The 22,394-nt window shown below is 49.9% G+C and overlaps 2 protein-coding genes across 2 annotated transcripts in view; one reads left to right on the top strand and one right to left on the bottom strand.

Annotated features, from left to right (window-relative positions):
* The window catches only part of LOC140388201 (FYVE, RhoGEF and PH domain-containing protein 5-like), a 1,404,405-nt gene that overhangs the window by 291,247 nt on the left and 1,090,764 nt on the right, over window positions 1-22,394 (top strand). The window lies entirely within an intron of this gene.
* Window positions 15,122-22,394, bottom strand: part of LOC140388202 (FYVE, RhoGEF and PH domain-containing protein 5-like) — a 107,020-nt gene continuing 99,747 nt past the window's right edge. The window contains exon 6 of the mRNA XM_072471983.1: window positions 15,122-15,163. Within this exon, the coding sequence (XP_072328084.1) occupies window position 15,163 (1 nt within the window). The 3' untranslated portion in view covers window positions 15,122-15,162. The remainder of the gene's footprint in view (window positions 15,164-22,394) is intronic.

Raw genomic sequence — 22,394 nt, 5'->3', positions numbered from 1 at the left:
AATCACCAGTGAGCCAATACTCTTCAATCCCCCCAATTCCCAGTGAGCCAACACTCTTCAATCACCCCCCCAATCCCTAGTGAGTAGACACACTTAAACACACCCAAATTCCCAGTGAGCCAACACTCTTCAATCACTCTCCCAATCACTCCCCCAATCACTAGTGGGCCAACACTCTTCAATCACAAACCCAATCACCAGTGAGCCAACACTTTTCAAATACCCCCTCATCCCCAGTGAGGCGACACTTAAATACAGCCCCAATCCGAATCATTCCCGATACCCACTGAGCTACCAGATTTCAATCACCCCCCCCCAATCTCTAGTAAGCCAACAGTCTTCAATCACCCCAATCCCCAGTGAGCCAACACTCTTCAATCACCCCAATCCCCAATGAGCCAACACTCTTCAATCACCCCCCAATTCCCAGTGAGCCAACACTCTTCAATCAACCCCAATACCCAGTAAGTCAAAGATCTTCAATCAACCCCCCAATCTCTAGTAAGCCAACAGTCTTCAATCACCCCAATTCCCAGTGAGCCAACACTCTTTAATCACAACCCCAAACCCCAGGATGTTGACACGCTTCAATCACCCCCAATCCACAGTAAGTCGACATTCTTCAATCACCCCCAATTCCCAGTGAGCCAACACTCTTCAAACACCCCCTAATCCCCAGTGAGGCGACATTCTTCAATAAGCCCCCAATCCGAATCACTCCCAATCCCCAGTGAGCCAACAGTTTTCAATCATCCCAATCCCCAGTGAGCCAACACCCTTTAATCACCCCCAATCCCCAGTGTGCCAACACTCTTCAATCCCCCCCCCCCAATTCCCAGTGAGCCAACTCTTCAATCAGCCCCGAAACCCCAGGATGCCGACACTCTTCAATCACCCCCCAATACCCAGTGAGCCAACGCTCTTCAACCCCCCCCCCAATTCCCAGTGAGCCAAATCTCTTCAAACACCCCCTAATCCCAAGTGAGGCAACACTCTTCAATAAACCCCCAATCCGAATCACTCGCAATACCCAGTGAGCCAACAGGTTTCAATCACCCCCCAATCCGCAGTGTGCCAACACTCTTCAAACAGCCCACAATCCCCAGTGAGCCAACACTCTTCAATCATCCCCCAATCCCCAGTTAGCAAACACTCTTCAGTCACCCCCAATCACCAGTGAGACAATATTCTTCAATCCCCCCAATTCCCAGTGAGCCAACACTCTTCAATCACCCCCCAATCCCCAGTAAGTCGACACACTTAAACACACCCAAATTCCTAGTTAGCCAACACTCTTCAATCACTCTCCCAATCACTAGTGAGCCAACACTCTTCAATCACAAACCCAATCACCAGTGAGCCAACACTTTTCAAATACCCCCTCATCCCCAGTGAGGCGACACGTAAATAAACCCCCAATTCGAATCATTCCCGATACCCACTGAGCTACCAGATACCCACTGAGCTACCCCCCCAATCCCCAGTGAGCAAAGAGTCATCAATCACCCCCCAATTCCCAGTGAGCCAACACTCTTCAATCAACCCCAATCACCAGTGAGCCAATACTCTTCAATCACTCCAATCCCCAATGAGCGAACATTCTTCAATCACCCCCCAATTCCCAGTGAGCCAACACTCTTCAATCAACCCCAATCACCAGTGAGCCAACACTCTTCAATCACTCCAATCCCCAATGAGCGAACATTCTTCAATCACCCCCCAATTCCCAGTGAGCCAACACTCTTCAATCACCTCCCAATCCCCTGTGAGCAAACACTCTTCAATCATCCCCCAATCCTCAGTGAGCCAACACACTTCAATCACCCCCCAATCCCAAGTGAGCCAAAACACTTCAATCACCCACTATCCCCAATGAGCCAACATTCGTCAATCATCTTGCCCCTAAATGCCAGTGAATCAACGCTCCTGAACCCTGTTCCCGCCGATCTCCAGTGAGCCAACACTCTTCAATCACAACCCCAATCCACAGTGAGCAAACATTCTACAATCACCCCTCAATCCCCAGTGAGCCAACGCTCTTCAAACTCGCCCAATTCCCATGAGCCAATACTGTTCAATCTCCGCAAATCCCCAGTGGGCCAACACTGTTCAAACTGCCCCCAATCCCCAGTGAGCCAACACTCTCCAATCACCCCCCAATCCCCAGTGAGCTAACACTCTCCAATCACCCCCCAATCCCCAGTGAGCCAACACTGTTCACTCACAACCCCAATCCCCAGTGAGCAAACACTCTTCAATCACCCCCCAATCCCCAGTGAGCAAACATTCTTCAATCACCCCCCAATCCCCAGTGAGCCAACACTCTTCAATCACCCCCCAATCCCCAGTGAGCCAGCACTCTTCAATCACCCCCCAATCCCCAGTGAGCCAACACTCTTCAATCGGCCCCCCAATCCCCAGTCAGCCAACACTCTTCAATCAACCCCAATCCCCAGTGAGCAGCACTCTTCAATCACCCCCAGTCAGCCAACACTCTTCAAACACGCCCCAATCCCCAGTCAGCCAACACTCTTCAATCAACCCCAATACCCAATGATGCAACACTCTTCAATCACCTCCCAATCCCCAGTGAGCCAGCACTCTTCAATCACCGGCCCAATCACCAGTGAGCCAACACTCTTCAATCACGCCCCCTATCGCCCCCTATCACCAGTGAGCTAACACTCTACAACCACCTCCGAATCGTAAGTGAGGAAACATTCTTCAATCACCTCCCAATCGCCAGTGATCCAACACTCTTCAAACACCCACAACACCCAGTGATCCCAACACTTCAATCACCCCCCAATCCCAAGTGAGCCAAGACTCTTCAATCGCCCCAAATCCCCAGTTAGCCAACACTCTTCAATCAACCCCAATCCCCAGTGAGCAGCACTCTTCAATCAACCCCAGTCAGCCAACACTCTTCAATCACCCCCCAATGCCCAGTGAGCCATCACTCTTCAATCACCCCCCAATCCCCACTCAGCCAACACTCTTCAATCAACCCCAATACCCAGTGAGCAACACTCTTCAATCAACCCCAATCTCCAGTGAGCAAACACTCTTCAAACACCCCACAATTCCCAGTGATTCCAACATTCTTCAATACCCCCAATTACCAGTGATCCAACAGTCTTCAAACACCCCAATCCCCAAGAGCTGACACTTTTTAATCACCTACATCTAATCCCCAGTGAGCCAACACTCTTCAACCCCCCAATTCCCAGTGAGCCATCACTCTTTAATCACCCCCCAATCCCCAGTCAGCAAACACTCTTCAATCAACCCCAATACCCAGTGAGCAACACTCTTCAATCACCTCCCAATCCCCAGTGAGCCAACACACTTCATTCACCCTCAATCCTCAGTGAGCCAACACTCTTGATTCACCTCCTAATCCCCAGTGAGCCAACACTCTTCAATCACACCCTACACCAGTGAGCCAAAACTCTTCAATTACCTTCCTCCTAAACGCCAGTGAATCAACGCTCTTTAATCCTGTTCCTGCCGATCTCCAGTGAGCCAACACTCTTCAATCACAACCCCAATCCCCAGTGAGCAAACATTCTACAATCCCCCCAATCCCCAGTGAGCCGACGCTCTTCAATCTCCCCCAATTCCCAGTGAGCCAATACTGTTCAATCTCCCCCCCAATCCCTCAGTGGGCCAACAATCTTCAACCATCACCCAATTCCCAGTTTTCCAACACCTCCCCCAATCACCTCCTCCAATCCCCAGTGCATCAACACCCTTCAAACTATCCCCAATCCCCAGTGAATCAATACTCTTCAACCACCTCCCCCAAATACCCAGTGAATCAATACTCTTCAACCACCTCCCCCAAATCCCCAGTGAATCAACACTCTTCTAGCAACTTCCCCACAATCCCCAGTGAATGAACACTCTTCAACCAACTTCCCCCCAATCCCAGTGAACCAACACTCTTAACCAACTTCCCCCCAATCCCCAGTGAGCCAACACTCTTCAACCAACTTCCCCCAATCCCCAGTGAACCAACACTCTTCAATCAACTTCCCCCAATCCCCAGTGAGTCAACCCTCAACAATCAACCCCAATTCCCAGTGCGCCAGCACTCTTCAATCACCCCCCAATCCTAGTCAGCCAACACTCTTCAATCAACCCCAATCCCCAGTGAGCCAACACTCTTCAATCACCCGTCCAATCACCAGTGAGCCAACACTCTTCAATCATCACCTCCCAATCCCCAGTGAGCAGACATTCTTCAATCACCCACCAATCCCCAGTAAGCCAACACTTTTCAATCACCTCCCAATCCCCAGTCAGCCAGCACTCTTCAACACCCCAGTTTCCAGTGAGCCAACACTCTTCAATCACCAGTCCAATCACTAGTGAGCCAAAACTCTTCAAACACCCCCTAATCCCAAGGGAGGCAACACTCTTCAATAAACCCCAAATCCGAATCACTCCCAATCCCCAGTGAGCAAACATTCTTCAATCACCCCCTAATAACCAGAGAGCCAACATTGCTCACTCACAACCCCAAATCCCAGTGAGCAAACACTCTTCAATCACAACCCCAATCCCCAGTGAGCAAACACTCTTCAATCACCCCCAATCCTCAGTGAGCAAACACTCTTCACCCCCCCAATTCCCAGTGAGCCAACACTCTTCAAACACCCCCTAATCCCAAGTGAGGCGACACTCTTCAATAAACCCCCTATCCGAATCACTCCCACTACCCACTGAGCTAACAGTTTTCAATCCCCCCCAATCCCCAGTGAGCAAACACTCTTCAAACACCTCCGAATCCTCAGTGAGCAAACACTCTTCAACACTCCCCCAATTCCCAGTGAGCCAAAACTCTTCAATCGCCAGTCCAATCACTAGTGAGCCAACACTCTTCAAATACCCCCTAATCCCAAGTGAGGCGACAGTCTTCAATAAACCCCCAATCCGAATCACTCCCAATACCAGAGTCAACACTCTTCGATCAGCCCCCAACCCCAGTGAGCCAACACTCTTCAATCAGCCCCCAATCCCCAGTGAGCAAACATTCTTCAATCACCCCATAATCACCAGTGAGCCAACACTCTTCAATTACCACCAAACCCCAGTGAGCCAACACTCTTCAATCACCCCCTAATCACCAGTGAGCAAACACTCTTCAATCAGCCCCCAATCCCCAGTGAGCCAACACTCTTCAAACAGCCCCCAATCCCCAGTGAGCAAACACTCTTCAATCACCCGAAAACCCTAGTGAGCAAACACTCTTCAATCACCCCAATCCCCAGTGAACAAACATTCTTCAGTCACCCCCCAATCCCCAGTGAGCAAGCACTCTTCAATCACACCATAATCACCAGTGAGCCAACACTCTTCAATCAGCCCCCAATCCCCAGTGAGCCAACACTCTTCAAACAGCCCCCAATCCCCAGTGAGCAAACACTCTTCAATCACCCGAAAACCTTGTGAGCAAACACTCTTCAATCACCCCCAATCCCCAGTGAGCAAACATTCTTCAGTCACCCCCCAATCCCCAGTGAGCAAGCACACTTCGATCACCCCCAATCACCAGTGAGCAAACGCTCTTCAATCAGCCCCCAATCTCCAGTGAGCAAACATTCTTCAATCACGCCCTAATCACCAGTGATCCAACACTCTTCAATCAGCCCCCAATCCCCAGTGAGCCAACACTCTTCAAACAGCCCCCAATCCCCAGTGAGCCAACACTCTTCAATCAGCCCCGAATCCCCAGTGAGCAAACACTCTTCAATCACCCGAAAACCCCAGTGATCAAACACTCTTCAATCACCCACCAATCCCCAGTGAGCAAACATTCTTCAGTGACCCCCCAATCCTCAGTGAGCAAGCACTCTTCGATCACCCCTAATCACCAGTGAGCAAACGCTCTTCCATCATCCCCCAATCCCCAGTGAGCAAACACTCTTTAATCACGCCCAATCCCCAGTGAGCCAACACTCTTCAATCAGCCCCCAATCACCAGTGAGCAAACATTCTTCAATCACCCCCCAAACCCCAGTGATCCAACACTCTTCAAATACCCCCAACACCCAGTGATCCCAACACTATTCAATCACCCCCCAATCCCCAGTGATCCAAAACTCTTCAAACACCCCCAATCCTCAGTGAGCAAACACTCTTCACCCCCCCCCCAATTCCCAGTGAGCCAACACTCTTCAAACACCCCCTAATCCCAAGTGAGGCGACACTCTTCAATAAACCCCCTATCCGAATCACTCCCAATACCCACTGAGCTAACAGTTTTCAATCCCCCCCAATCCCCAGTGAGCAAACACTCTTCAATCACCTCCGAATCCTCAGTGAGCAAACACTCTTCAACACTCCCCCAATTCCCAGTGAGCCAAAACTCTTCAATCGCCAGTCCAATCACTAGTGAGCCAACACTCTTCAAATACCCCCTAATCCCAAGTGAGGCGACAGTCTTCAATAAACCCCCAATCCGAATCACTCCCAATAACAGAGTCAACACTCTTCGATCAGCCCCCAACCCCAGTGAGCCAACACTCTTCAATCAGCCCCCAATCTCCAGTGAGCAAACATTCTTCAATCACCCCATAATCACCAGTGAGCCAACACTCTTCAATTACCACCAAACCCCAGTGAGCCAACACTCTTCAATCAGCCCCCAATCCCCAGTGAGCCAACACTCTTCAAACAGCCCCCAATCCCCAGTCAGCAAACACTCTTCAATCACCCGAAAACCCTAGTGAGCAAACACTCTTCAATCACCCCCAATCCCCAGTGAACAAACATTCTTCAGTCACCCCCCCCAATCCCCAGTGAGCAAGCACTCTTCAATCACCCCATAATCACCAGTGAGCCAACACTCTTCAAACAGCCCCCAATCCCCAGTGAGCAAACACTCTTCAATCACCCGAAAACCTTGTGAGCAAACAGTCTTCAATCACCCCCAATCCCCAGTGAGCAAACATTCTTCAGTCACCCCCCAATCCCCAGTGAGCAAGCACACTTCGATCACCCCCAATCACCAGTGAGCAAACGCTCTTCAATCAGCCCCGAATCGCCAGTGAGCAAACATTCTTCAATCACGCCCTAATCACCAGTGATCCAACACTCTTCAACCAGCCCCCAATCCCCAGTGAGCCAACACTCTTCAAACAGCCCCCAATCCCCAGTGAGCCAACACTCTTCAATCAGCCCCCAATCCCCAGTGAGCAAACACTCTTCAATCACCCGAAAACCCTAGTGAGCAAACACTCTTCAATCACCCCCCAATCCCCAGTGAGCAAACATTCTTCAGTCACCCCCCAATCCCCAGTGAGCAAGCACTCTTCGATCACCCCTAATCACCAGTGAGCAAACGCTCTTCCATCACCCCCCCATCCCCAGTGAGCAAACACTCTTTAATCACGCCCAATCCCCAGTGAGCCAACACTCTTCAATCAGCCCCCAATCACCAGTGACCAAACATTCTTCAATCACCCCCCAAACCCCAGTGATCCAACACTCTTCAAACACCCCCAACACCCAGTGATCCCAACACTATTCAATCACCCCCCAATCCCCAGTGATCCAAAACTCTTCAAACACCCCCCATATCCCAGTGAGCCAACACTCTTCAATGACGCCCCAAACTCCAGTGAGCCAAAACTCATCATTCACCCCCCCAATCCCCAGAGAGCCAACACTTTTCAAATACCCCCTCATCCCCAGTGAGGCGACACGTAAATAAACCCCCAAACCCCAAACCCCAGTGAGCAAACATTCTTCAATCACCTCCCAATCCCCAGTGAGCCAACACTCTTCAATCACTCCCCAAACCCCAGTGAGCAAACAGTCATCAATCACACGCCCAATCACCAGTGAGCCAACACTCTTCAATCACACCCCAATCCGCAGTGAGCAAACATTCTTCAATCAGCCCCCAATCCCCAGTGAGCCAACGCTCTTCAATCTCGCCCAATTCCCATGAGCCAATACTGTTCAATCTCCCCCAAATCCCCAGTGGGCCAACACTCTTCAAACAACTGCCCCCAATTCCCAGTGAATCAATACTCTTCAACAACCACCCCCAATCCCCAGTGAACCAACACTCTTCAATCACTACCCAATCCCCAGTGAGCAAACAGTCATCAATCACCCGCCTAATCCAATCACCCGCCTAATCCCCAGTGAGCCAACACTGTTCACTCACAACCCCAAACCCCAGTGAGCAAACATTTTTCAATCACCTCCCAACCCACAGTGAGCCAACACTCTTCAATCACTACCCAATCCCCAGTGAGCAAGCAGTCATCAATCACCCGCCCAATCACCAGTGAGCCAACACTCTGCAATCACCCCCCAATCCCCAGTCAGCCAACACTCTTCAATCAACCCCAATCCACAGTGAGCCAACACTCTTCAATCACCCGCCCAATCACCAGTGAGCCAACATTCTTCAATCACGCCCCAATTCGCAGTGAGCAAACATTCTTCAATCAGCCCCGAATCCCCAGTGAGCCAACGCTCTTCAATCTCGCCCAATTCCCATGAGCCAATACTGTTCAATCTCCCCCAAATCCTCAGTGGGCCAACACTCTTCAAACAACTGCCCCCAATCCCCAGTGAATCAACACTCTTCAACAAACTCCCCCCAATCCCCAGTGAGCCAACACTCTCCAATCACCCGCCTAATCCCCAGTGAGCCAACACTGTTCACTCACAACCCCAAATCCCAGTGAGCAAACATTCTTCAATCACCCCCCAATCCCCAGTGAGCCAACACTCTTCAATCACTTTCCAATCCCCAGTGAGCAAACAGTCATCAATCACCCCCCAATCCCCAGTGAGCCAACACCCTTCAATCACGCCCCCTATCACCAGTGAGCTAACACTCTATAATCACCTCCTAATCCTAAATATGAAAACATTCTTCAATCACCCCCTAGTCGCCAGTGCTCCAACAGTCTTCAAACACCCACAACACCCAGTGATCCCAACACTCTTCATTCACCCTCAATCCTCAGTGAGCCAACACTCTTGATACACCTCCTAATCCCCTGTGAGCCAACACTCTTCAATCACCCCCTATCCCCAGTGAGCCAACACTCTTCAATTACCTTCCCCCTAAACGCCAGTGAATCAACGCTCTTTAATCCTGTTCCCACCGATCTCCAGTGAGCCAACACTCTTCAATCACAACCCTAATGAGCAAACATTCTACAATCCCCCCAGTCCCCAGTGAGCCAACGCTTTACAATCTCCCCCAATTCTCAGTAAGCCAAAACTGTTCAATCTAACCCCAATCCCTCAGTGGGCCAACACTCTTCAACCATCCCCCAATTCCCAGTTTGCCAACACCTCCCCCAATCCCCAGTGCATCAACACCCTTCAACTGTCCCCAACCCCTAGTGAATCAATACTCTTGAACCACCTCCCCCAAATCCCCTGTGAATCAAACTCTTCTAGCAACTTCCCCCCCCCCAATCAACAGTGAATGGTCACTCTTCAACCAACTTCCCCCCAATCCCCAGTGAACCAACACTCTTCAACCAACTTCCCACCAATCCCCAGTGAGCCAACACTCTTGAACCAACTTCCCCCAATCCCCAGTGACCCAACAGTCTTCAAACAACTCCAATTCCCAGTGAGCCAACACTCTTCAATCACCCACAATCCCAAGTGAGCCAAAGCACTTCAATCACCCCCTATACCCAATGAGCCAACACTCTTCAATCACCCCCAAATCCCCAGTGAGCCAACGCTCTTCAATCTCCCCCAATTCCCATGAGCCAATACTGTTCAATCTCCCCCAAATCCCCAGTGGGCCAGCACTCTTCAAACAACTGCCCCCAATCCCCAGTGAATCAATACTTTTCAACCACCTCCCCCCAATCCCCAGTCAGCCAACACTCTCCAATCACCCGCTTAATCCCCAGTGATCCAACACTCTTCAATCACCCGCCTAATCCCCAGTGAGCCAACACTGTTCACTCACAACCCCAATCCCCAGTGAGCAAACATTCTTCAATCACCTCCCAATCCCCAGTGAGCCAACCATCTTCAATCACCCCCAATCCCCTGTGAGCCAACACTTTTGAATCACCCCCCAATCCGCAGTGAGCCAACACTCTTCAATCACCCCCCAATCATCAATGAGCCAACACTCTTCAATCACGCCCCCTATCATCAGTGAGCTAACACTCTTCAATCACGCCCCCTATCATCAGTGAGCTAACACTCTACAATCACCTCCTAATCCTAAGTGAGCAACCATTCTTCAATCACCCCCCCAATCCCCACTGATCCAACACTCTTCAAACACCCACAACACCCAGTGATTCCAACACTATTCAATCAACCCCCAATCCCCAGTGAGCGAACACTCTTCAATCAACCCCAATCCCCAGTGAGCCAACAGTCTTCAATCACCCCCCAGTCAGCCAACACTCTTCAATCACGCACCAATGCCCCGTCAGCCAACACTCTTCAATCACCCCTCCGATCCCCAGTGAGCCAACCCTCTTCAATCAACCCCAATCCCCAGTCAGCTAACACTCTTCAATCAACCCCCAGTCAGCCAACACCCTTCAATCACGCCCCAATCCCCCATCAGCCAACACTCTTCAATCAACCCCAATGCCCAGTGAGCCAACCCTCTTCAATCACCCCCAACCCCCAGTCAGCCAACATTCTTCAATCACGCCCCAATCCCCCATCAGCCAACACTCTTCAATCAACCCCAATCCCCAGTCAGCCAACACTCTTCAATCAACCCCAATTCCCAGTGAGCCAACACTCTACAATTACCTTCCCCCTAAACGCCAGTGAATCAACACTTTTCACTCACAACCCCAATCCCCAGTGAGCAAACATTCTTCAATCACCTCCCAATCCCCAGTGAGCCAACCATCTTCAATCACCCCCCAATCCCCTGTGAGCCAACAGTCATCAATTACCCCCCAATTCCCAGTGAGCCAACACTTTTGAATCTCCCCCAATTCCCAGTGATCCAATACTATTCAATCTCCCCCCAATCCCTCAGTGGGCCAACACTCTTTAACCACCCCCCAATTCCCAGTTTGCCAACACCAAGTCCTGTTCCCGCCGATCTCCAGTGAGCCAACACTCTTCAATCACAACCCCAATCCCCAGTGAGCAAACACTCTTCAATTACCCCCAATCCCCAGTGTGCCAACGCTCTTCAATCTCCCCCAATTCCTAGTGAGCCAATACTATTCAATCTCCCCCCAATCCCTCAGTGGGCCAACACTCTTTAACCACCCCCCAATTCCCAGTTTGCCAACACCTCCCCCAATCCCCAGTGCATCAACACCCTGCAAACAATTGCCCCCAATCCCCAGTGAATCAATACTCTTCAACCACCTCCCCCAAATCCCTAGTGAATCAACACTCTTCGAGCAACTTCCCCCCATTCCCCAGTGAATGAACACTCTTCAACCAACTTCTCCCAATCCCCAGTGAACCAACACTCTTCAACCAACTTCCCCCCAATCCCCAGTGAGCCAACACTCTTCAACCAACTTCCCCCCAATCCCCAGTGAGCCAACACTCTTCAACCTACTTCCCCCCAATCCCCAGTGAACCAACACTCTTCAACCTACTTCGCCCCAATCCCCAGTGAACCAACACTCTTCTCGCAACTTCCCCCCAATCCCCAGTGAATGAACACTCTTCAACCAACTTCCCCCCCCCAACCCCAGTGAACCAACACTCTTCAAACAACTTTCCCCCAATCCCCAGTGAACCAGCACTCTTCTAGCAACTTCCCCCAATCCCCAGTGAATGAACACTCTTCAACCAACTTCCCTCCAATCCCCAGTGAACCAACACTCTTCAATGAACTTCCGCCCAATCCCCAGTGAACCAACACTCTTCAACCAAATTCCCCCCAATCCCCAGTGAGCCAACACTCTTCAACCAACTTCCCTCCAATCCCCAGTGAGCCAACACTCTCCAACCAACTTCCCCCCAATCCACAGTGAGCCAACACTCTTCAACCAACTTCCCCCCCCAATCCCCAGTGAGCAAACCCTCTTCAAACACCTCCCCACCAATTGTCAGAGAGCCAACACTATCCAATTACCTTCCCTGTCTCCCCCAATTCCCAGTGAGCCAGCACTTTTCAATAGCTCCTCACTCCTCTCCTGCTCTGCTCCATTCTGCTAGGTAGCTGAAGGCACAGCTGCCAACGGTGAGTTAATTAAAATTCAGGATGCTCAAGAAGGCAATAAGTGAAGATATCTTGGTGCATGTGATGTTGGAGTAGATTCCAGATTTCGGGAGGTGTAGCTCCATGGGGGCAAGAATGATGAGAATTTTAAAATCAATCTGTTGCTTAACAGGAGCCAGTGTGGGCAAGCGTTCACAGGGGTGAGAGGGGAAGTGGACTTGCTGCAAACTCAGACAGCGCCAGCAGAGTTTTGGATAGTCTCACGATTCCAGAGAATAGAATGCGGGAGCACAGCTAGTTGAGTCTGCATGTGATGAAGGCATGGATGACGGTTTCAGCAGCAGATGAGCTGAGGCAGGGCAGAGTCAGCTGATGTTACACTGATGAATATAAGTGCCTTAGTGCGGGCATTAATATGTAGTCAGAAGCCCATTTCAGGGTGAAATACAATACCCAAGATTCCAAATAGTTCAGCTCGGTCTGAGTATTTTCAGTCGGAGGAATGAAGTCAGTTGCCAAGGATCAGAGTTTGGAGTGGGGACCAAATACAATGGCCTCTGTCTTCAGATAATTAATTGCCGACATTTGTCCTCATCCAGTACTGGATGTCGGACAGTTTAGCAACTGTGGAGGGGTCGAGGAAGGTGTTGGTGAGGCAGAGCTGGGTACATGTGAAAACTAACGCTGTGTTTTCATGGTAAGTCACCAAACAGCAGCAGATAGACGGGAAATAGGAGAGAAGTCAAGGATTGATCCTCAGGAGATATCAGAGGTAATGGTACAGCTTCAGGAAATTATACCATTTATGGCAATCCCCTGGCTATGGTGAGAGAAATAAAAATAGGCCTGGTGAGAGCAGTCCCACCCAGCTGGACAGGAGTGCAGTGGAGCTAGAGGAGGATAGGCTAGTCAAACCATGTCAGAGGCTGCAGGCAGGTCAAGGTGGCCAAGGAGTGAAAGTTTCCCTTTCTAACACTCACATTGGATGTCAATCGTGGTTTTGATGAGAGCTGTTTTGGTACTGTGAGCGAATCAAACACAGAATTCCAGGAAAGATGAGAAAGGATTTGAGGTGACAGCACATTCACGAGGGAATGGTGTTTGGCGATGGAGCAGTAGTTTTCAATGGGAAGAGAGGGGTTGATGACACAGGTCTGAAAGAAAGGAAGGTCCCTGAACAGAAAGAACCGTGGACAATATCAGCAAGTAGGGAATCTGGCTGTTCAACTATGAAATGGCTGAGGGAGGAGGTGGTGGTACTGCAGAGAGTGAGTGGAGACAGGAGAGAAACGAGAGAAAGATATGAGTTCAGGGCCAGGGTGGGAACAACCAGCTAAAGAAGGCAGGTTTCCATTCTAAATGGCTCGTTACAACTGTTGCTAACTTTGGTTGGTTCTTAATTTGTTGCCCGTTGTGTCTTTACTTAATTTGCTCTGCTTCTATAGCCTTTGCTCTAGAGTCCCCAGGTATCTTCATGATACCGCCACGAGGTTCAAGTTCAAGTACTGATCAATAACTCGACACACCAATTAGTAAGTTTCAAATCAAAACACATTTATTATACACAGTCAATCACTACTCATGCATAAAACTCTACTTACTAGACTATCTCTACCACTAAAAGGCCTATACTTAGCTTCGGAACTGGCCCACCAGGTCAGGGGAACAAATGGCCTTTCGTTCGATTCTGAGTCTGCAGGATTCAAAAGCTGGTATGGTCTGGTAGCTAGGAGCGCCTATCTCATAGCGAGCGTTGACTGGAGACTTACTTTCTTGGAGGCAACAAGACAGGTCACTGTCAAGGGTTGGTTCGTGCTTCTGAGTGACCCTGCCAAGAAGACCGATTTCAACTTGAACCGCCCGTTCAGGGCGGACCCTGTATCTGGTTCCAAGTGATTGGACCAAGTTCCGATCACTTGGATCGATTTCTCCAATACTGGAGTTGTTCCCTGATCGCTGGGCGGTCCCTGAATGTCCGTTGGCCTTCCTTTGCCTTGGCTCCTGCTGGCGCTGAGGAGTCTGGCTTGGCCATATTCACCTTACATGTTTCAATTGTTCCCGGGGATCGCTCATTAGTATGCAGATGGCTGTGAGTTTCAGTGCTGTCTGGGCTTCTGCAAGTTCTAATACACAGGAGACTTTGCACTTGCTGGTTTTTCCTGGCTTGGCTGAATTTCCCTGCTTCTTTGCATTTTAAGTCGAGAAGTGGCCAACCCAGGGGGCTACAATCCCTCCTTGTGATCCCTAACGCGAAGCGTGAAGGATCACATAACTGCGTTGTCTTCACTTCCTGACCCAGCGAGCACTCTTTCCATGGCCTCTACACTGACCATAACTATGTATGAAAATTTTTTACTTCCAATTCTAAGTGGCGCTATGGCACAACAGAGACATGCATTACAACATTTTAAAAAACGGTAATTCTAACTATCCTCAATAAACTATCCTCACTCAAACAATCAAAAATAATCTGCAACACCTTACATGTACAAATAGCAGCAACACAATTTTCTCTGGCTTGGCAGTCAAGCACAGAGGTTTACATTCTCTCAGTTGTCTTTATTCACAAAATGACGCAAACGAATGTCCTTTATTGTAGATCAAGGTGTTCGGGGGCCTGGTGAAAACCGAAAATAGGGGATCTCATCCTGTCTCCCGGGGTGCGAGAGCGGTAGGCTCTCCTTCGCCATTTTCTCATGCGGATAGTCTGCACGATGCTGCAGAATATCGCCAGTACTAGAAGGGATTCAATTATGTACGAAAGGGAGTACCATGTTATAAACGTATCACACCATGATGGTGTGTTGTTACTTGTCACTGGGCTCTGGGTGCTATGGGGAAGTGAATCATTGACGGCCAGGTGGGGTTGGGGTCAGGGGGTTCGCATTCGCGTGGAACCGGATACAAATTACAATAACGACGAAAAACACGTATGACGTCATTGTTCTCTTCTTCTTTCTCTTCTTTTTCTTCATCTGGAGTTCCTGAGGTTCCGGAGTTCTATGGACACAAGCAGAATATCTGTTACTATCTTGTGTAATATCTTGAATGTTAGCATGTCTGTCTTTTAGTTCCAATTTCCCTTTATAATTGGTCACCATGTGTGACTCCCTCATTTAAAAAAAAAAAATTTTTAAACCGAATATTTGGACTAGACATCTAAGAAAATACTGCCGTACTGCGAGCCGGCTCGCAGCCTGTGTCATTTACCATCCTAGTGTTTGAGGATGTAAATAGCAGAGGGAAGCAACCATATGTTGCCAAAACCAAACAAAAGAATTTTGAACATTATGAGCCAAAAATGGGGTGCGTATGGGCCGCATTTGGATGGAATCCCCGGGTAGGACGGTGATCAATGCCGTATGTGCTCTACCTGAGCGTGGTTGACCAGAGGGGGCTCCTCAGGCAGGGCGGAGACCAATGCTGTTTCTCCACTGCCTGAGCAACCGGTAAGGACGGGCAAAAATGTAGTCATCGTGGGGGGTTGGTGTAAAGGGTCTACCGTCGAACCAGAAGAGCAGTTATGAACAAGCTCTCAGCAGTTTCTGCCGATAAGCGTGCTGGCAAGTTTTTACAGGTTTCTGCCGAAAAATATGGCGTGTGGCCGTGGAAGCGGTTTAAACTGAAACAAAGAACATAAGGCAAACATAACAAACAAACATGCAACGAATATCGTGCAGGTTCCATCAGAAAGGACACCGTTTCTCCCAAGCGGTTCCTTTTTAAAACATCATCTGGACACCTCAGTTATCAGTTGCGAACAGGGTCGCAAATAGGACATAGAACATTCCAGCGCAGTACAGGCCCTTCAGCCCTCGATGTTACGCCGACCTGTGAAACCACTCTAAAGCCCATCTACACTATTCCCTTATCGTCCATATGTCTATCCAATGTCCATTTGAATAACCTTAGTGTTGGCGAGTCCACTACTGTTGCAGGCAGGGCATTCCACACCCTTACTACTCTCTGAGTAAAGAACCTACCTCTGACATCTGTCTAATATCTATCTCCCCTCAATTTAAAGATATATCCCCTCGTGTTAGACATCACCATCCGAGGAAAAAGGCTCTCACTGTCCACCCTATCGAATCCTCTGATCATCTTGTATGCCTCAATTAAGTCACCTCTTTTTGGGAGTCAGACTCCAAGTCATCCTCTTCCCCCGGATGCAATACTCTGGAATGGATGAGAACATAAGAACATAAGAACTAGAAGCAGGAGTAGGCCATCTAGCCCCTCGAGCCTGCTCCACCATTCAATGAGATCATGGCTGATCTTTTGTGGACTCAGCTCCACTTTCCGGCCCGAACACCATAACCCTTAATCCCTATATTATTCAAAAAACTATCTATCTTTATCTTAAAAACATTTAATGAAGGAGCCTCTACTGCTTCACTGGGCAAGGAATTCCATAGATTCACAACCCTTTGGGTGAAGAAGTTCCTCCTAAACTCAGTCCTAAATCTACTTCCCCTTATTTTGAGGCTATGCCCCCTAGTTCTGCTTTCACCCGCCAGTGGAAACAACCTGCCCGCATCTATCCTATCTATTCCCTTCGTAATCTTATATGTTTCTATGAGATCCCCCCTCATCCTTCTAAATTCCAACGAGTACAGTCCCAGTCTACTCAACCTCTCCCCTTTTGCTGTTATTCCTACCAAAATGGATAACCTCACATTTGTCAACATTGTATTCCATCTGCCAGACACTAGCCCATTCACTTAGCCTATCCAAATCCCTCTGTAGTCTTCCAGTATCCTCTGCACTTTTTGCTTCACCCCTTATCTTAGTGTCGTCTGCAAACTTGGACACATTGCCCTTGGTCCCCAACTCCAAATCATCTATGTAAATTGTGAACAGTTGTGGGCCCAACACTGATCCCCGAGGGACACCACTAGCTACTGATTGCCAACCAGAGAAACACCCATTAATCCCCACTCTTTGCTTTCTATTAATTAACCAATCCTCTATCCATGCTACTACTTTACCCTTACTGCCATGCATCTTTATCTGATGCAGTAACCTTTTGTGTGGCACCTTGTCAAAGGCTTTCTGGAAATCCAGATATACCACATCCATTGGCTCCCCGTTATCTACCGCACTGATAATGTCCCCAAAAAATTCCACTAAATTAGTTAGGCACGACCTGCCCTTTGTGAACCCATGCTGCGTCTGCCCAATGGGACAATTTCCATCCAGATGCCTCGCTATTTCTTCCTTGATGATAGATTCCAGCATCTTCCCTACTACCAAAGTTAAGCTCACTGGCCTATAATTACCCACTTTCTGCCTACTTCCTTTTTTAAACAGTGGTGTCACGTTTGCTAATTTACAATCCACCGGGACCACCCCAGAGTCTAGTGAATTTTGGTAAATTATCACTAGTGCATTTGCAATTTCCCGCGCCATCTCTTTTAGCACTCTAGGATGCATTCCATCAGGGCCAGGAGACTTGTCTACCATTAGCCCCATTAGCTTGCCCATCACTACCTCCTTGGTGATAACAATCCTCTCAAGGTCCTCACCTGTCATAGCCTGATTTCTATCAGTCACTGGCATGTTATTTGTGTCTTCCACTGTGAAGATCGACCCAAAAAACCTGTTCAGTTCCTCATCTCCTCATCCTCTAAAGGACCAATATTTACCTTAGCCACTCTTTTTTGTTTTATATATTTGTAGAAACTTTTACTATCTGTTTTTATATTCTGAGCAAGTTTACTCTCAATCTATCTTACTCTTCTTTATAGCTTTTTTAGTAGCTTTCTGTTGCCCCCTAAAGATTTCCCAGTCCTCTAGTCTCCCACTAATCTTTGCTACTTTGTACGCTTTTTCCTTCAATTTGATACTCTCCCTTATTTCCTTCGTCTACCGTAGCTAGTTCTGCTCTCATCCCATTGTAATCTCTTTTGTTTAAGCACAAAACACTAGTGCTTGATTTTACCTTCTCACCCTCCCTCTGTATTTTAAATTCCACCATATTGTGATTGCTCCTTCCGAGAGGATTCCTTTTTTCAAAAATAATTTTTATTAAAGGTTTTCATAAATTATCAATAACAAAATGAGAAAGAAAAAAGAACCCAACAGGGTTAAGTACAAAACACAATCTAAAAAAGCAACCCCCCAAACCCCTCCCCCGTACCTAAATAATAAATTAACATTAACACCCCGACTTAAGACAACACCCCCTCAGACCCTTCCAGTGTAAATAACATAAACAAAAATAAAGTAAACCTGCCACCCCCCCCCCCCCACCCACTGAGCTGCTGCTGCCATTGACCAATGTCTAGCATTCTGCCAGAAAGTCTAAGAATGGTTGCCACCGCCTAAAGAACCCTTGTACCGACCCTCTCAAGGCGAGTTTCACCCTCTCCAATTTAATGAACCCTGCCATATCGCTGATCCAGGATTCCACGCTTGGGGGCCTCGTATCTTTCCACTGAAGGAGAATCCTTCGCCGGGCTACCAGGGACGCAAAGGCCAGAATTCCGGCCTCTTTCGCCTCCTGCACTCCCGGCTCCTCTGCCACCCCAAATATTGCGAGCCCCCAGCCCGGTTTGACCCTGGATCCGACCACCCTCGACACAGTCCTCGCTATGCCCTTCCAAAATTCCTCCAGCGCTGGGCATGCCCAGAACATATGGGTGTGATTTGCTGGGCTCCCTGAGCACCTAACACACCTGTCCTCACCCCCAAAGAACCTGCTCATCCTTGTCCCGGTCATGTGTGCCCTGTGCAGCACCTTAAACTGTATGAGGCTGAGCCTCGCGCATGAAGAGGAAGAGTTCACCCTCCCTAAGGCATCTGCCCACGTCCCCTCTTCGATCTCCTCTCCCAACTCCTCCCACTTACCTTTCAACTCCACCACTGAGGCCTCCTCCTCCTCCTGCATCACCTGGTAAGTTTCCGAGATCTTCCCCACTCCCACCCACCCCCCCGAGAGCACCCTGTCCTGTACTGTGTGTGGCAGTAGCCGTGGGAATTCCACCACCTGCCGTCTGGCAAACGCCCTTACCTGTAAGGACCTGAAGGTGTTCCCCGGGGGGAGCCCGTACTTCTCCTCCAGCTCACCCAAGCTCGCGAACCTCCCGTCCACAAACAGGTCCCCCAACTTTCATATGCCTGCCCTGTGCCACCCCGAAAACCCTCCACCTGTTCTTCCTGGGGCGAACCGGTGGTTCCCCCGTAATGGGGTCCACGCCGAGGCTCTAACTTCCCCCCTATGCCGCCTCCACTGCCCCCATATTTTGATGGCCGCCACCACCACCGGGCTCGTGGTATACCTCCTTGGAGGGAGTGGCAGTGGTGCCGTTGCCAGCGCCCCCAGACTCGTACCCACACAGGACGCCGTCTCCAGCCTCTTCCATGCAGCCCCCTCCCCCTCCATCACCCACTTGCGCACCATTGTCGCATTGGCGGCCCAGTAGTACCCACAGAGGTTGGGCAGCGCCAGCCCCCCCCTATCTCTACTCCGCTCCAGGAACACCCTTCTCACCCTCGGAGTCCCTCGCGCCCACACAAACCCCATTATACTCCTGTTAACCCGCCTGAAAAAAGCCTTCGGGATAAACACGGGGAGGCACTGGAACAGGAACAAAAACCTTGGGAGCATCGTCATTTTGATTGACTGCACCCTACCCGCCAGGGACAGCGGCAACGCGTCCCACCTCTTGAACTCCTCCTCCATTTGCTCCACCAGCCTTGTAAAGTTAAGCTTATGCAGGGCCCCCCAGCTCCTGGCCACCTGGACCCTCAAATATCTGAAACTCCTCTCCGCCCTTTTTAGTGGGAGCTCGCCAATCCCCCTCTCCTGGTCCCCTAGCTGAACTACAAACAGCTCGCTCTTCCCCATATTGAGCTTGTACATCGAAAAGTCCCCGAATTCCCAAAGCATCCTCATTACCTCTGGCATTCCTCCCACCGGGTCCGCCACATACAGCAGCAGGTCGTCCGCATAAAGCGACACCCTATGCTCCTCCCCACCCCGCACCAACCCCCTCCAGTTCCTCGACTCTCTCAGTGCCATAGCCAGGGGTTCAATCACCAGTGCGAAGAGCAGGGGGACAGGGGACACCCCTGGCTCGTCCCTCGGTGCAACCGAAAGTACTCGGACCTCCTCCTATTTGTGGCCACACTCGCCATCGGGACCTCGTACAACAGCCTAACCCACCTGACAAACCCCTCCCCAAACCCGAACCTCTTCAGCACCCCCCACTGATACTCCCACTCTACCCTATCGAAGGCTTTCTCAGCGTCCATCGCCACCACTACCTCCCCCTCCCTCGCCGGCATCATGATAACGTTCAAAAGCCTCCGCACATTCGCGTTCAACTGTCTCCCCTTCACAAACCCCGGCTGGTCTTCATGGATGATCTGCGGCACACAATCCTCAATCCTCGTGGCTAAGACCTTCGCCAGCACCTTGGCATCTACATTTAGCAAGGAAATCGGTCTGTAAGACCCACAGTGCAGGGGATCCTTGTCCCGCTTCAGGATCAAGGAGATCAGTGCCCGGGACATCGTCGGGGGTAAAGCCCCCCCCTCCCTTGCCTCATTAAAGGTTCTAACTAACAGCGGGCCCAACAGCTCCATATATTTTTTATAGAACTCGACCGGGAAACCGTCCGGCCCCGGTGCCTTCCCCGCCTGCATGCTTCCTATCCCTTTGATCAGCTCCTCCAGCCCAATCGGGGCCCCCAGTCCCGCCACCAGTCCCTCTTCCACCTTTGGAAACCTCAATTGGTCCAGGAAATGGCCCATCCCTCCCTCCTCCCGTGGGGGCTCGGATCGGTACAATTCCTCATAGAAGTCCCTGAAGACCCCATTGATGCCAACCCCACTCCGCACCACGCTCCTTCCCCTGTTGTTAACTCCCCCGATCTCCCTAGCTGCGTCCCGCTTCCAAAGCTGATGCACCAGCATCCGGCTTGCCTTTTCCCCATACTCGTAGACCGCCCCCTGGGCCTTCCTCCACTGCACCTCCGCCTTCCTGGTGGTCACCAGGTCGAATTCGGCCTGGAGGCTGCGCCTCTTCCTCAACAATCCTTCCTCAGGTTCTTCCGCATACCTCCTGTCTACCCGCACCATTTCCCCCACCAGCCTCTCCCTCTCTATACTGCGAGAGGACACCTCAGAGGGCAGTGAGGCTATATGGGTAGAGATCAGGAATAAGAAGGGTGCAGTCACAATGTTGGGGGTATACTACAAGCCTCCCAACAGCCAGCGGGAGATAGAGGAGCAGATAGGTAGACAGATTTTGGAAAAGAGTAAAAACAACAGGGTTGTGGTGATGGGAGACTTCAACTTCCCCAATATTGACCGGGACTCATTTAGTGCCAGGGGCTTAGACGGGGCGGAGTTTGTAAGGAGCATCCAGGAGGGCTTCTTAAAACAATATGTAAACAGTCCAACTAGGGAAGGGGCGGTACTGGACCTGGTATTGGGGAATGAGCCCGGCCAGGTGGTAGATGTTTCAGTAGGGGAGCATTTCGGTAACAGTGACCACAATTCAGTAAGTTTTAAAGTACTGGTGGACAAGGATAAGAGTGGTCCGAGGATGAATGTGCTAAATTGGGGGAAGGCTAATTATAACAATATTAGGCGGGAACTGAAGAACATAGATTGGGGGCGGATGTTTGAGGGCAAATCAACATCTGACATGTGGGAGGCTTTCAAGTGTCAGTTGAAAGGAATACAGGACAGGCATGTTCCTGTGAGGAAGAAAGATAAATACGGCAATTTTCGGGAACCTTGGATGACGAGTGATATTGTAGGCCTCGTCAAAAAGAAAAAGGAGGCATTTGTCAGGGCTAAAAGGCTGGGAACAGACGAAGCCTGTGTGGCATATAAGGAAAGTAGGAAGGAACTTAAGCAAGGAGTCAGGAGGGCTAGAAGGGGTCACGAAAAGTCATTGGCAAATAGGGTTAAGGAAAATCCCAAGGCTTTTTACACGTACATAAAAAGCAAGAGGGTAGCCAGGGAAAGGGTTGGCCCACTGAAGGATAGGCAAGGGAATCTATGTGTGGAGCCAGAGGAAATGGGCGAGGTACTAAATGAATACTTTGCATCAGTATTCACCAAAGAGTAGGAATTGGTAGATGTTGAGTCTGGAGAAGGGGGTGTAGATAGCCTGGGTCACATTGTGATCCAAAAAGACGAGGTGTTGGGTGTCTTAAAAAATATTAAGGTAGCTAAGTCCCCAGGGCCTGATGGGATCTACCCCAGAATACTGAAG

This window comes from Scyliorhinus torazame, chromosome 13, assembly GCF_047496885.1.
Source record: "Scyliorhinus torazame isolate Kashiwa2021f chromosome 13, sScyTor2.1, whole genome shotgun sequence".
NCBI lineage: Eukaryota > Metazoa > Chordata > Chondrichthyes > Carcharhiniformes > Scyliorhinidae > Scyliorhinus > Scyliorhinus torazame.
The sequence above is the reverse complement of the archived record's forward strand: the minus strand, read 5'-3'. Positions and strand labels throughout refer to the sequence as shown.